This window comes from Argiope bruennichi, chromosome 8 (genome assembly GCF_947563725.1).
Source record: "Argiope bruennichi chromosome 8, qqArgBrue1.1, whole genome shotgun sequence".
NCBI lineage: Eukaryota > Metazoa > Arthropoda > Arachnida > Araneae > Araneidae > Argiope > Argiope bruennichi.
The window spans coordinates 68,648,314-68,665,068 of NC_079158.1; the positions used below are offsets into that span (position 1 = coordinate 68,648,314).

The 16,755-nt window shown below is 30.5% G+C and overlaps 1 protein-coding gene across 1 annotated transcript; it reads right to left on the bottom strand.

Moving 5' to 3' along the window:
- Window positions 1–112: 112 nt before the first annotated feature.
- LOC129981872 (pantetheinase-like) lies at window positions 113–11,959 on the bottom strand. The gene is made up of 3 exons (XM_056092911.1): window positions 11,832–11,959; window positions 7,421–7,605; window positions 113–3,207 (listed from the first exon to the last, which is right to left on the bottom strand). The coding sequence occupies exons 1-3, from the start codon at window positions 11,857–11,859 to the stop codon at window positions 1,717–1,719; spliced, it is 1,704 nt and encodes a 567-aa protein (XP_055948886.1). The 5' UTR covers window positions 11,860–11,959; the 3' UTR covers window positions 113–1,716.
- Window positions 11,960–16,755: the final 4,796 nt, after the last annotated feature.

A 16,755-nucleotide genomic window follows, 5' to 3' on the forward strand; every position in this document is an offset into this window, starting at 1 on the left:
TTGAATTTAATTGCTTTAAAATGGAAAAAAAGTAATTGCCAGTTTAAATTTTTTTATTGCTAATGAAAATTTACATTATCTATATACAAAATAATATAACAGAGAGAAAAGAAATTGACATTTCAGTTGTAAAAAAATAATACTTCAATAACAACATATTTTTTCTTAATACTATAAAATGATTAATAGATAATAATTCATCACTACAAAAGCTTTAATTCCAAGTGAATTAAAATAATTGCTTTTTATTGGTGGTGAGCCAAATTATTTTCTAGTAACTTAGATTTAAGAGATAAAATTTGTATACTTTTGGTATTTGATCTATTATTATCTAGTGATCAGTTTGTTAGCTGGAATAAATAACTGCTTCATTTTAATATGAAAATGCTAAAGTGAAAACTGAGGAAAATTAATAACATAGAAATATAGTATTAAGGCTGAATGTTAAGTTTCTTCAACATTTATATTTTGAAATTCAATATTTTTATTTTATAATTTAATTTGAGTTCTGTAAATTTAGTTTTTGAATTTAGCATTTTCTTCATTTACATAAGTGAAACTTATGGAAAGAGTTTTTTAAACAGCTGGAATAAGAGTTTTTTAGAGTTTGGCATGAATTATACAGCATATGAATACTTCTTCATGTTATTTGCTATAGTTCTCATTTTTAAAAGAACTATAGCTGATTTAGTTTGAGGAATTAAAAAACAAAAACATTTTATTCAAAAAAATATCTACTTTAGAAACTTTTTCTTAAAATTTTTTTTAATAAAATACATTTTTAGTGAGAAATTATAATTTTATGCTAAATGAATATTTATTTATTTCTCCAAAAATAAAAGCAATAACGATAATTTATATTTTGTTGAACAAACCAAATTGGTTTCATTTTATATAGAATCCATTTACTTAATTCTTCAAATAATATCGATCATTAACTGTTTAGTAAGAAATTAATAATTATTTTCACTAGTAATGGCTATTTTTTGTTATAAAAGTTAAATAATAAGGTGGAGATCTGTTTCCTATACTATACGAGTCCAATACATTTCATTTAAAATTGTTACTCCTTCATCATTTTCTATTATTCTTCGTTTTTCGACTGTACAAATTTTATTTTATTTTTAAAAATAGTAAATTATTGAAAATAATTATTTATTATAATTAAATTTTTATTAATTATTTTGATTTAGATGGGGAATTAATTAGTGTATGTTATTTTAAAAGTAAATTGGACACAAATTTTGCATTTTCCTCTGTTGAAGTGTTTAGCCTCTGCTGGAACATTTCTGATGCTACCTCTGGTTTTGATTATAGTTTTAAAAAAATGGCTTTGAAAATGCAAGATAAAGCTGAAGCCAGAAAACAACAATTAAACGAAATGTTTTTAAAACAGGACAACTTTCTCCAGATAATTTGTGCCCATGGTGGCAAAAAATTGTGAATCTATTCAAAATGGGATATATAGGAAAATAATGCAAATTATGGGTTCTCCAAAATGGTCTTGTCATGTTCTATTTTTATTTGATGAGAAGATTTGGGTAAATAGTTCATATTCGTATCAAAAGACCTGATGTGCAATTGTTTGTCTGCTGGAAAATTTTTCAAAACGTCTCGTGATGTATAGAGACCTTTTGTTTCATATTTACTGAATACGAATCATTTTCTTTCTTAATGCTGAAATTGTAACCTTATTTAAACATAATGACGACTGTTTTAAATATTCATGTGCCTTGAAAAGGTTAACATAACACCCAACAAAAGTACAGAAATTAACCAGGTTTCGGTCGATGAAATTCGTCTCGCACTGTCAGGTTGATTATATAAATCTTTATCTTGGTCAAAAATCCTTCCATACATGCCAAAAAATAGCAGGGGAGATTTTGTGTACGAATTATGGTATATTATTTGAGATTTGTGATCGAAATGCCACTTATCCTTATCGGTGAGACGGACATCACTATCCACTGCGAAAGGGAGAATGTATTTGGTTGAAAAATTGCCTGTTATTTCAACTGATCGAAAAATAGTACTAGATTTCAAAAGGTAATTTCTGCATGGCTTGCCTTTAACTGATTCACAACGAGCCAGAATGCAAGACTCGGTTCCAAATGAAAATTCGCCGTAAAAATTGAGGGGATGTCCAGATACTCCGAAGTAAAAGTCTTCATCCATGGAATGAGCTTGGTAGGAAAGTGTGCAGCAAAATCTATTAGAACAAACTGTCAAAGACCCTTCCTTTCCATGCAGTTTTTTGAATTTATATTGATCAACATCAGTAGGACTGCAACGGTATTCTCCAGATTCCGGATCAGCTTTCCCAATGATAAGAGCATCGCAGTCTTTTTTAAAATTACGTTTTTCTTCACCATGTTGTAAAATGGCCGTACCATTTCCTATAAAGAATCTTATAGCTTCTAAGTTGTTGGTGGCAACTGTCTCATCATTTGGAGAAATGGGGACATTTGAAATGAGAAGTTTATTATAACCATCTGGATTATGTGTATATATCAAAGCACCTTTATCGGACGAGTATATGCCACTACCTAAAGATCCTGTTGGAGGATGATGGCCGTTGGCTGCTAGAAGATTTACCTTGTTAGTCATCGCCCAAGCTTGCTGGTAGGGTGGAGCAAAGAATATCATGGGGGTATGGTCAAACCAATATGTCGGATACGCAACATTGAGAATATCTGGTTTATCAAGGGCTCCTACAGCTTCTTTGAACATCAAATCGAAGCAGATAATGGTAGTAAATTTTCCGAATTCCGTGTCAAAATATGCATTTTCCGGATGATCAGGAGTATTCATTTCTGGCTCGAAGTAAAGATGCCTTTTGTAATATTTTGATATCAACGTTCCATCTCTGCTAAAAACTATGTTTGTGTTGTAGAAAAAGTGGCCATCCTCTGGACATGAAGTACAGTTATCGGTGATAGAATTAGTTTTATCTTTATCACATCTTGTATTTACATCGCATTTCTTAAAATCTGCCGTATTGGCCACTATATAAATGTTGTTAAACTGTGCTAAACAGCTCAATTTTTGTAAAATAGGTCGATCTTGAAACTCGTCTCTTTGTGTGCAAGGGTTAGCGACAACTTCTTTCGGATCAGGGATGTCTTCTATAAAATCTAACAACCAATCTCGGTCGGGTTTCTCAAATGGCAGTAATCCACTCTCGGGAAATACAAGAATATCTGCTCTCTAGAAACATTAAAGGAAAAGAAATATATATAAGAATTTTTTAAACTTCTAAAAAAAAGTAGTATTGACAGACTAAAAAAAATATCTTCAGCTCATTAATGCATTGAAAATATTCCTTTTTTTAGTTACCCCTGAAGCATATTATAGTTGAACTATCACAAGTAAATGCGAGTCATATTATGACTAAACTAACCAGTGATGTGGTAGTAAATTAAGCAGTGCCGGATCATAATGAGCTGAGTTGCATTGTTAGGAAGTGGAAAGTCGGGAAGGTAAAAAGAGGATTATTTTTAAATTATTATTACTTTACAATCAATGAAACAATGTATACTTTATAGTTATTAATTGATTTTTTATTTTTGACTAAGCGTTCACATAATGCATATTATAGTTCAAAGTATCATTTTGGCGAAAATTTTAAAGAATAATTTTTGAAACTTTGTTTTTTTAAAGATGTTTTAAGGGGTACTATGATAAAGTAATTTCAGAACTGAGTCATGATGTCGATTGGTAATATAGAAATTATCACGGGTTTACAGAATGAAAATATAAATTACATTTAAGTATTTGAAACCTTTATATTTTCATTCTCTTCCTGCCACACTTTGGCAGAGTCTTTTTATATTAATTAATTTAAAATGTCAATAATATGAATAAGGGTAAGCAAACGTTAGATAAAGATTAACTGTTTATGGAGGTATCTTACAATTTATTATTATTTAATTGCCTTTAGAAACAGAATAGTGATGGCATCCCGGCTCCATTACACCCCTAGAACTATCACTAGTTTGTTATACTATAAGGCGAGACATTAGAAACTACCGAATCTTTGCTCTTATTTTCTATTATAATATGGGAAAGATCTTATGGCTCATTTATTATTAAAACAATGAAAAATATTCTTATTTACATTTAAAGGCACTATGAAATTTCTTTATTCATATTCGAAAGATTTATAATGATAGTTTCAAATCTCTTCGTATGAATTTTGAATGGTTTAAGAGCACAACATCATGAATAGCATTAATAATCAAACAATGCTTGGTGGAACTAATATAATGAAAAGTTATAAGCATCAGCAGGTCCACCAAGAAAGGGGAAAAGACAGGAGGCATAAAGATCTTTAGGGCATCTTCTCGATTAAGGTCCTAACTGACAAGAATGGTGAGATATTGGAGAAATATTGGATGTATGGTGAGGGAGGGACATATCTAAAATCGATTTTGCTGACAGTACTTTACTCTTGTCTGCTGCAATTGCTGCCCAGAACTCGGCTATCTTAGTCAGCTATTTCTATATTTAATTCTATCAGTACTAAAAGCCACCCCCACACCAAATACCTACTCATCGAAACTACGGCGGGTGCCCAGAACACCTGGATATCGCTGCAAAATGAGCTTCTCCTTTCATTAAATGCGATTGATTGGGTGTGTGTTTTGTTCGTTAGAGTATCATACAAGATGGGTTTAGGGGACTGAAAATTCTCAAAAGATATCCGACGGTATGTTTGCTTATTAGCCTTCGACTAACTGGGGTTATCTTTTGTATAATAACCCTTTAAGAGCAGGGACAGTCATTGCAGATTTTGACAAGAAAAAAGATGACATACATGAAAGATCGGCTGACTGTTTCGACGTTTCTCCTTCTGGAAAATCCGTTTACTGCTTTTTGAATGACATGTATAATGAATAATATTTAAATATGTATTCCATTGGGGAACAGCCTCTAGAATTTCACTAGATCTTTGGAAACCAATCCATTTTAAAAAGGAAAAAGTAGTGATTGTGAGCAGACAATTTATTTTTAACTAGCTATCTTTGGCAACACACTGATTCGTCAGGAATATTAATATCTAATTTCAATTAAATATCTCTTGCTAATTTGAATTTCATAGATTTCTCAGCAAAATACTTCTAATTATAAAAAGCAGCTAATCTGTACATTCTTATATCCTTAATCTTGTCTCACAGTGAAATCAATTCGAGTGGAGAGACAGACACACAAAAACATAACTGTGTCTGTTTTCTAATTGCGCTTGATTTTTATTTTGATTTCCAATATGATTGTTAAGATTTCCGGCTCGTTTTCATCCTGTAAGATATTCAATGAATTCGAAAATGAACTTATTGCACCACATGTATACCGATTCCTTTACGATTCTGCAGTTTTAAGAATAATTTCAGATTTTATGTGACAATAGAATTGATAAAAAGTTAATCAGAAAAAAAAAGAGAATAGTTTAGGATCAGAATTATGGATATACTAACAAATATGTTTCATTATTTACTTAATATAATACAGAGGTTTTGTTTATAAATTCTATAAAAAATTCGATGCACTGCAGTTAAGAAAGCAAAACTCTTAACAAAATAATGATATATTTTCATTCATTAAATTACTGTCCAGGATTCAGAAGCGGACAAAGATTTTTTTTTTCATTCATCGTTCGTGAAAAGATGAGTAAGAGAGTCAAGAACAAAGAAAGCAATTATTTTATAAAAATCAAAATGTCTAAGCTTTTCAATTTAAAAACTATTAAAAAATAGAAATTTTGTGATTGTATCCAATATGTAATGCAGACGATTTTTGAGTTTGAAAATAACTGCAAAGGATACTGAAAAATAAGAAGAGATTTCACCTACTTAAGATAGAAAGCGCATTTTTTTTTTATAAAGATTAAAAAAAATCCAGTGGTTAAAAACATTTGCTTTACTTAGCAAATATGTGCAATTTATTCCTAGAAGAAAACGCTTGAAGGCTATAGTGTTAAAAAAATAATAATAACTAAATAATAATAATAACTAACGACTAAAAAAAAAAAGATTGATGAAAAATGAATCCGGCGCTCGAAGACTTAATCAAGGGTCGCTTTCGAACTAGGAAGTTTTTTCTGCGAGGACCATGGTAATCAGCTAAAAATTAACCTGGAGTGACTTGAAAATCCCAAGAAGAGGTTTCGGAAAAAAAAAAAAAAAAAAAAAAACATAATGCAAAAGTAGCAAAGCTAAAAATAAAAAAAATATATATATATAATCACACACACACACACACACACACACACACACACACACACAAAAAAAAAAAAAAAAAAAAAAACAGAAATTCAACCTGAAAATTTTAAAACGAACTAGAATCCAACAATGAAATACTAAAATATAAGAAATTTAAAATAGTCAATATATTAGATAATTTTTAATACTTTAAATAGAGTTTTAGCAGTTTGTAAGGACAATTGAAATCAACAAGCAGTAGCTCAATCGGCAAAATGCAAGGATTTCAATATTTTTCACGTGAAGGTCAAGAATGCGAGCTCAATTCTTGCGAAAATCAATAATTTTTGATACTTATTTTTTGATAATTATTTAATAAAAAGTAACAAATAAAATTTTTCTTTGTTGACCTAAGTAAAAATTTAATCTAATTTAATTTTTTTTATATATTACTCGTTTTAAACCAAAACGGAAAAACAAAACTATAGAGATCGTAAAATACCAAATTTTTTCTTAAAATAACAAAGTTAGAAAAATATCTCTAAATTAAAAAAAAAAAAAAAAAAACTCTCCACACAATTTTAATTAGTACGTGAAATGTTAAGCCAAAATGAAAATGAAAATTTAATCATAATGGAAAAGCAATTAATTCCTTTTTACTCGAATTTTAATACTATATTAGTTAAAATTTATGAAAAGTATTGTTAAAGATGGAACGAAGCGTATTGTGAATTTCACAATACAATATTATTGCAAATAAAAGAAAGTTATTATTGCGATTATGATTTAAGAAATTTTACGACAAACGATTTTTTTAAGTTTTAAAACGATGTAAAAATAATTTTTGAGCATTTCTGTTTTTAGAAAATGTCCAAATTGTACTTAATTTCTAACTAAGAAAAGTTTTAATAAATTAAAAACGCCTTCAAATATTTTTTTAAAAATTATCTTGAAGCGTACATTTTCTTTTGTAAAAATATATTTGTGTGAAATTTCGTAGCTGTAGATCCATTATTATATTTAATTAATAGAGAAGACATATTTTACATAAATGATACTGAAAAAAATGATAAAATATGTAATGGATCAATTTTGTGGCTATTACATAGATGCCAATATCAATTATGCTACGTTGCAACATGTTAGAAATCATTTAAACTTTATGATTTGGAATTTACAGTAGCTTTTATTGACAGATTGCCGAAAATCTTCAAATTACTTACATGCTTTGCTGCTGTTCTCGCTGCTATTTCATAAACATTCAGATTGATTTCGAGAATTTTGGATGCTGGATACGAAATATTTGTGAATTGTGACAGCTCCAAGACAGCTGCTCTGTAAAAATTCTTTTCTGCATTTAATTCAGCAGTGTGAAGGAAAAGGACGATGAATAAGAGTGACGGTAAATCTGCGAAAACAAAAATATATGCTGAAACAAAGAAATATCGTACAGTAATTGAATTTACAATTTTTTGGTTATTTAGAGTATGTAGAAAGTAAGTTCCATTGACTTATGAAAACTTGTGAGAGAGGTCTCCCAGAAACTTTCTCGGATATTCTGCATTAAAGATCTTATATCTCTCTCTTCGCAAAAAATTGTGAACCTTGGATAAGATCGCGAGTGCCTTTCATGGCATTTGTTCAATTGTAGTCATGAAATATAAGTCTTTGACTTGAATCTAGCATTTTTACTTTATATATTGAACGAATATGCACATATGTCTTTATATATCGAAATATATGCCTTTTAGACGCGACTAAAGTCAATATTTGACATGGAATTACAATTGTAATCACATGATCATTATGGAATTTCATTGATCAAAGTCATCATGTTTATAAGTAAATGGGCTTTTAATGCGAAAGTACAGATCGACAGACGGACAACCCTTTGACAGATTTAGTTCAAAATAAGATAAGCATGTATATTTTAGATGCTATACCTGTATATAGCATCTAAAATGTACCTGTCGAGTTCATTTGTACTCAGACTTTTTTAGCTAACGAGTTCAAATGTACTCGAACTTTGCATTTTGAAATTGTCAAGTTCAATTGTATTCGGACTTTACATTTTATAACTATCGAGTTCAATTGTTTCCGAACTTCGCATTTTGTAATCATCGAGTTATTTCATTCAAACTTTGATAGAAATCTACGTATTTGGTCTCAAAGCCGCTTGTAAATTCCATCCGTCTAGACCGAAGCGTTTTTAAGTTATCGTGTTCACAAATAGAAATGCATAATGTCAAAATTATGTATTTCGAATTCAGAGATGTTAAAATCTCGAAATATTTAATTGATTTATAATTTTTGATATAATATTTTTTGATGACTAAAATACTTTTTTTGCGTTTCTTATTCTAGAAAGTAAAAACTCAAAATGCAATGGTTTGTTGAGGTTTGTGGCACAAGAGCCAGTACTGACTTAACTGCGTCAAGCATATAAATGAACTGCAATGGAACAAAACTTTTTGTTAGCTACGATTCATGACTATATTTAAACACTGGGCACGTTTGGCAATTAGCAAGTTCGCCAAGATTACTGATTGCGAAAATGTTTCGATAAATCCTTTTGTGCTTATTTATGATCTTAATGATACCTTCAGTAAGGTAGTTTTAAATTTTAATGAACATATAACACCTACTATTGTTATAAGTCCACGAGGTTGAAAATTCAATTCGGGTTGAGATTTAGCATAATGGTTGTATATATTCGTCGTATGGTAGTATATTTTCATGAGGGAACATTCTAAATGTATACTACCATTATACTAAACCTCATTCTGTACTGAATTTTCAACTTCGTGCCCTCCCCTTGTTAGATCTATTCTGTTTATTGCACTATGCACTTGCTGAATTCTTTTCTATCATTCATGTCATCTAAATTTAAGCTGTAGGCCGCGATAGCCTGGTTGGTAGAGCGTTGGATTCGCGTCCCTTAGGTTCGCAATCCGCCGGCCGAAGATTCCCCGCGTGCTTGGTGGCTGATGCGCGTATAAATCTGTCGTGGTCACAGAGTTCTCCATGTCGAGAGTAATACCACTTAGGGTACTGGATCAGGGGTGATCGTTCTCTGATTCAGGTCTAAATTACGATCTGTGGATAAGTGAATGAAATGCATGAATGAAGTCCGCCCCGTAAAAAAGGTTGTGACGTGTGTGTAGCTAAGTCGATCTCTTGGCCCCAGATGGTGCTACTATAAAAACAAGAGACGCTCCCCTACCGGCTTAAAATCGCTGTCTACGTACAGCGGGCTTGTCCATGGCAAGTGCCATAAGAAACAACAACAACACCATTCAGTATTGGAATTTTCTATCTAATAACAAATATGCTTCATACTTAGGTAATAAGGAACTTTTGTTTACCGATTCAATAAAAAAAATGAATTAAATTAAAAAAGCAAAACACTAACCTTAAAGAATGATAATATGTTTTTACTTTCCCGTATAGAAGAATGTAATCATCAAAAACTCTCGTATACAAGTATTGTACTCAAGGATATACAAGTATTGTACAAATTTGGACTCGAGATTTTGATAAATCTCCACTTTTCAGACCTCCTTGAGTTCAAAGAACACAATTTTAGGATTATGTCCGTCTGTCTGTAAACATGAGAACTCACAAATACTTTGAGCTAAACGAAGGAAATGTAGTATATGGACTTAAAGTCACAATAATAGACTTCTATCAATTTTTGAACGAAATACATTCAGAGTAAGTTTTCTATTTACCTTTGCGAATGTAAGTGAATTTGAGCTAGATAAATAAAATTTGGTACACAGATTTAGCATCTGAAATGTTGATTCTTATCAAATATTGAACTAAATCTGTCGAAGATTTAACCGTCTGTCAGTCACACACATGCATGTACGCTGTAAGTCATAAAAGCAATGATTTAATTCCATAAAATTCAGTTTGTGATCTTGTGATTACAATTATAGTTTTGTGTCAACTCTTGGTTATAATCAGTTGGAAAGAAGACATCCGAGATATATATTATACGATAGTTTCAGTAAAAATATTCGATTTAAGCCAAAGATCGTAACTGTTTTTCATAAATGGCATGCAAGGCATTCGCGGTCTTAACCAGTGCACAATTTTATACTGGCCAAGGGGAGTGGGGGAGAGGGGTAAGACCTTTATTTGAGAGTATGCGACAAAGCTTCGGTGTGACCACTCCCGCTGGTTTTACATCCAGTTACACAACATGAAAAAAGTATTAGTGTTTAAAAGGTATAAACTTTAAAAACATGTACGCTATTACTTACTTTTGAAGTTAAGTCTTATCCTAATTTCTACAGGACTAAAAAAAAATTTGTTAAAAAAAGAATACTGTTCTTTACAAAAAACGTTTACAATATGGGAAAAAATGCCATTTTTCATAATTCATAATGCATTAATCATAATGCATCCGCATACAAGCAATGGTAGAAAAATACAGATTTCTATTGCTACTACAAATCCCAATACTTGCAATAGCAATGATAACGATTTGAATTTCATTATAACAACGAAAATTATTGTTGTAAATTATACCTAAAGTATTTTCAAAATTTATTGAAACTAGAGAAAAGATTGCTCGTTTACTCAATTGTTACCAGAGAAAAGTATAAATTTTTTATTTTTCAAATAGTGTAAAAAAACATTTTTTACAATAATTTTGAAAATTATTAAGAAAAGATGATCACATTTTGCTTAATTTCTCATACTTTAAAATAAAAAATGATAAAATTAGGATAAAAAAATCCCAAGAAATACATTCTCATTTTTCAAAGCATGTGCCATATTTCGTAGTTTAAGTTTATTCCCGAAGCTCCAGCAGAGAGACAGATGCACGGTTTCCTTCAACAGCTTCTTTTTCACACACGCACTCACGCACGCACACACACACACACACACACACACACACACACACACACACACACACACACACACACACACACACACACACACACACACACACACACACACACAGAGAGAGAGAGAGAGAGAGAGAGAGAGATTATGCACTTAAGTAATCATAATGCATATGTACCCGTTTTTCATCCTAATTTCATTTTTTAATGTATTCTTTATATTCAGTAACAAACGCAGATTAAATAGTTGTAAAATGTAATTTTAGAGATAAAATGATCAAATAATATTAAAGAGAGGTTTAGAACTCAGCATATCAAAAGAATTATTTTTGTCAAAGAATGAATAAAAAAATATATAAAATTTGTACATTGTCATGCATTGTGGACCTAACTTCAGCTACCATTCTTTGAAATAAAGTTGTTTTCACTAAACGACAGAAAAAGTAGAAAAGAAGTTTTATTACAAAATTTGTTGCTTTCTAAGCAATTTCTTTTATGACAAATTAACGTTGACTTGTTTTTCACAGGTGACTAAACTCACATAGACAATATATTAAATATAGAAAGCAAAAAAAAAACAAAAAAAAAATGGATAGCTCTAGATTCACAACTGCATAAAAGCGAAACTGATAATTATAAAAAAGGAACTTTTGTTTGAATGAATATACAATAAGCAGCGTTTATCACTTTAAATGCTGCTATTCAAAAAATCTCATTACAATTTCTTTAGAGATGATAATCCATTAAAAATTAATAGATAATACATAAAACCACTTACTTAACGGGATCTTCATAGCGCTAAGCATGATGTTGTCTCCTGAAAGCAAGCGCTAATGCATTCCAGGATGAAGTAACAGCTCTTAATCAACCAGCCTCTTGCAATGAATTACGGGAACCATCATTTATGTCTTTATCAGTTTCTTTTGTTTGTTATCTTTTTATTTGCGAGTATCCCTGTCTCACGACAGATACGAATGTCAATAAACAAAAGATTTTATATGTTTTTATTATGTCCCAATTCATTCAGTGGAAGTGGTTGGTAATGAATTAAGAAACCGCAGAAATTATTGTTAGGGGTTACTAGTGGTCATTATAAAAATAAGGACGGAAGTTACTTTTAGCGATGAATAGATGACAAGCTGTTATATTAGGATTAAAATATTATGCAATGACACCAACTGAATTTGGGAAGTGTTAATGACTGCGAATTAGAGATTTTTATTTTGTTTTTTTAATATGAAAAGGCGAAATTGGTAATATCTAGTGATATATAACATTTATTATTTTATTAGAATGTTTTATGCAACGATACCAAATGAATTTGGGAAATGTTAATGACTGCAAATGAGAGATTTTTATTTTGTTTTTAAAATGAAAAAGCAAAATTGATAAGGATATATAGTATTTATAATTTTATTAGAACGTTTTAAGTGAAAGGTATAGGGATTAATTTAATCTTAACGCATAATTAATTTAAGAGCAAAGATATCATATAAATTTTTTTATTAACTTCTATTGTAGTTTCAATTATTTTTTTGAAATCGAATTTCGCAAAAATTTACTATTCTTGCAATGAAAAATCCATAACTTCGTAAATAATTATAGAAAATAATTATATTTAGTACGAAAACAATTATTCCCTGAAAAATAAGCAGCCTAATTTTGCTTAAAAGCTGTAATTCTTGGAATGAAAATCTGATAACTTTGTCACAAATTACTGGAAGTAATTAATGACTGTGATGCTGAAAAATAAAGAATTATTTATACGAAAACTCTTCAATTTTTAAAAAAATCTTAAATTAAAAAAAATATATGAAATATTTGAAATTTCTCGTAGCCAAACTTGATGTATCTCTGTAATCTTGCTAATCTTGAATATGAGTTTGGCAAAATCACATAGGTGGTTACTAGCCCTCTTTTTGTAGTTTATTTTATACAACAAAGTTGCTAAGGGAGACGAGACGACCTTTATATGAATGATTTTAGTTAAGCATTAATATAAAAGGTTACGGATAGAAGTTTGTAAAGAATATTGGAAGTCAATACCTCTTTTGCAGTAATTGAATCGCTAAATAACAGTAACTAATACCTTTCCCAAGCAATGAACTCTTGACATATGGAAATGTAATTGACTATTCACAGACAAAAGGTAATGATCGGGTGAAAGCCAAAATTGCCGCGATTTATAAGTAACTCCAAATAGTTACAACAGTTAATAACAAAAAAAAAAAAAAAGAAAAGAAAAGAATTGAAGGTCATTTTGTACAGAGAAGGACGTATTCTATAAAATGGATTTAATGCTTTTTAAAAACTACAAAGCCGAAAACTAATTCCAAAAAACGAAATTATGTAAAATGTTTGTTGCTAACTAATAATGTTAATGCTAACTTTATCACGGATTAACGATTTCATTGCATATTATATTTTTAATGGTGAAAAAATGCATAGAAAATCTGAATTCTCATTAGTTGTGTCTATATGATCTTATTTCTGTAACAATAAAACCTTTCAAAGTTCATGATGATTATCTTCACATTCAGTATTCATAGATTTGGTGATGCTAATTTTTCAATAGCAGATTACATATTGCATTTGTATATTTGTGACAAATCATTCGAAATTTTATATGCTATATAGTTCACAGTGTTTCTACATGCTATGCAATAATTCTGAAAACGTTATATCAATACATAAAACAGCAAAAATATTTTATATTACTGGAGGCAAATAATTCCCAGAATCGATATACTAACTGCACCAAGAAGAATTAAAATTTTAACTCAGTAAATTCACCATAGTCACTTTACTATAGGTACACGTTTCTTCCCTGACTATACGAAACACAGTTTTTAATTTGAAGAGCTTCGTCGATATGTAACACTCTATTGTACGAATTTTACTAAACTGCATTTACAATATTTTTACTGCTGCAACTCTGTACTTTTATATATAAGATAGAAATGACTTCAGAGATTTAAAGAAAAAAAACTGTGAAATTTTGGGCCTTATTCTTTTGAAGAGTTGACTTTAAAAGGGATTCAAACCTGTTCCGACACCCGACTATGGTATAAATGTCTGCATGTTTTGTGATCACCGAACAAAATATACAGAACAGAATAGTAATAGTAATAAAATATACAGAACAGAATGTGATATCACATAATTCAAACTATTCAATATTTGTTACGACTGATTTTTACAAATGAACCGTAATTTCTCAATAGTTTGATCGACTCTCCAACCTGGTCTTTCTTTTTGTGATTTTTGGTTTTGTGACTTTTTAATAAGCATGGCTTACCGCAAAATTATCGTTTTTCTTTTTTTTTTTAATAATTTTTTAAAAGAATTTTCTGTATTAACTTTTCATTTAACAAATGGCGCTCTCATCTTCTAAACGCTTGTTCAAATTTCATATAAATTGAATTTAAAAAAAAAAAGTGTTTTTCATATCTCTAAGTTGGCGAAGTTTCATTTAAATAATTCAAAATTTCCCAATAAAACTGAATTTTATTTCATAGTCTGCATATTATTTAAATTTCTAATGTCTAAATGTATTAGAGATTCACCCATACAAATGAAATACGGAAACGATAATAAGGTTCGATATCATTGATAGGAAATATCCAAGTTTCCGATGGTGAACGATATTCAAGATTATAGCATTCATATAAATAAAATATGAGAAAGGTAATGAGGCCCCATTTCATTGTCTGCACGCATCTAAATATTCGATATTCAACGACGTTCAAAATTCTGTAATAATATCAACCGTAAAAGTGAAATGTAGGAAAGATAATAAGGCTGTATTTCACTGGCAGAAAAATTTTTAACTTCCGATGTTGAACGATATTCAAGATTGTATTATTATATCACTCATATAAATAAAATATGCAAAGATACTAAGGCCCCATTTCATTGTCTGCACACATCTAAATCTTCGATGTTCAAGATTCTATCATAATATAATTCATAAAAGTGAAATGTAGGAAAGATAATAAGGTTGCTTTTCACATATCTAAATATCCAGGATTTGAATCCCCCTCCAAAAAAAAAGTAGCTCTGGTTATAGTCGGAGGACAATCCTTCTTGTTCCTGTTATCATTGAAACAATTTAAGAATAAGACGGAAAATGAGTTGAATAAATACATAATAAGCTTTATTTTCTTATGGAACCTTTGTTCTTTAAAAGAAGTAATATTTTCCACATAAGCTGCCCTCAGCCAGTCTGTTTTTGAATTCATACTCCGCAGATAATTTTGTGCGTTTGAAGTAGGACAGCGCCAGCAAGAATTAAGACAAAAGCATATTGGTGTTGCATGATCCATGTGAGCTTATATGACACTTATTCCGCGACTCTGTAGAGGAAAGAAATCAGCTGTGGATTTACTATGCAGATACAGAATTGTCAAGATTCTTATAGAATGGCCTATTTATCAAAGCCTGTTATTAAAAGTATTTGGTAGCTTAATATAAAAGGGTATTTAAGACAATCACAGTCCTCGGGTATTCATATTAAATAATCACGTTTATCATGTATTCACTACTTTGAGGGATCACGATAGGTCTATAATTGCTAATTTAAGATAGTTTTTGAGAAGGCATTAAAAAATTACAAAATGAAGTGCTGTTCCATGATGTTAAAATATAATATTCGTAAGATTAAATAAAAAGATTCGTTTCTCAACTTAAAAACTTCTCTTGTAAGAATGTTTTACATCATACATGCGGTGTACAGAGCTTCACCTAGCGGCGCTCGCGTCATCACTCAACAGCCAATAAGAAGCTATCTGATTCCCGCCATTAAAACTGTATTCAATAATATTATAGTGTTCATCGATGTAAAGCGGCCCAGTCGTTCGTTCAGTTCATTAAATTCGTTTATGTTAAATTAGTGTGTGATTCGTGTAATATGAGCCATCTCTAAGCATTCATCTCAACCGGGCTTGCCCCGAGGGTGCCTGAGAGATATTTGATTTGATACATAATCCGGTTAGTAGAGGCCTGTTTTTCGAGCAGAGTTAACATGTCTCTACATACATTACAATTACTGATTTATTTTCATTAAAATATGCTTGGTGTACATAAAATCAGGCGAAGCGTTCTCTCTTCGATTTTCTTTATTACAATAACATAAGAGTACAATTTATAAGGGACGCAATGAATGATTGCATCTATGTTTTGTGCAATCAAACTTTCTTAACTAGTATGAATCTCGGCTTCGGGACCGGAGAGTTTCAGGTTCGAGACCCGATTCCACCGAAGAACCGTCGTGTAAGCGAGTCTTTTGCACGTTAAATCCGACCGGGCCAAACGTCCTTCTGCTGGCGTGGCATGGTGTGGAGAGGGGGGTGCCATCTCAGGTTTTGCCCTCGTCATCTGACAGCGGTTCATTATTACGAGGTCCGTCCCAAAATAGCCTTAGTGTTAATTTAAAATGGGACGTTAATACAACTAAACCAAACCAAATTAACTGGTATAAAATACATTATTGTGTGTATTAAAACATTAAAGAGCATTCCAACCATTAATTCGAAACATCTTAGAATGATAATAGGTTGATTAGGGCTTGATTTTTTTAAACGTCTTTTTTTAATTTAAAAACTTGCTGTCAATTACATCGCAGCGGTAACGTGCGCACACAAAATATATTTAATACCATTGCAATATTAAGAATATAAATTCAGGAACTAAAGCAATGGAAA

Coding starts and splice junctions, on each gene's coding strand:
- LOC129981872 (XM_056092911.1), bottom strand. CDS start 11,859: ATGCTTAGCGCTATGAAGATCCCGTTAA. Junction 7,606..11,831: donor CGCTATGAAGATCCCGTTAA/GTAAGTGGTTTT, acceptor TTGTTTTCGCAG/ATTTACCGTCACTCTTATTC. Junction 3,208..7,420: donor CGAGAACAGCAGCAAAGCAT/GTAAGTAATTTG, acceptor TAATGTTTCTAG/AGAGCAGATATTCTTGTATT.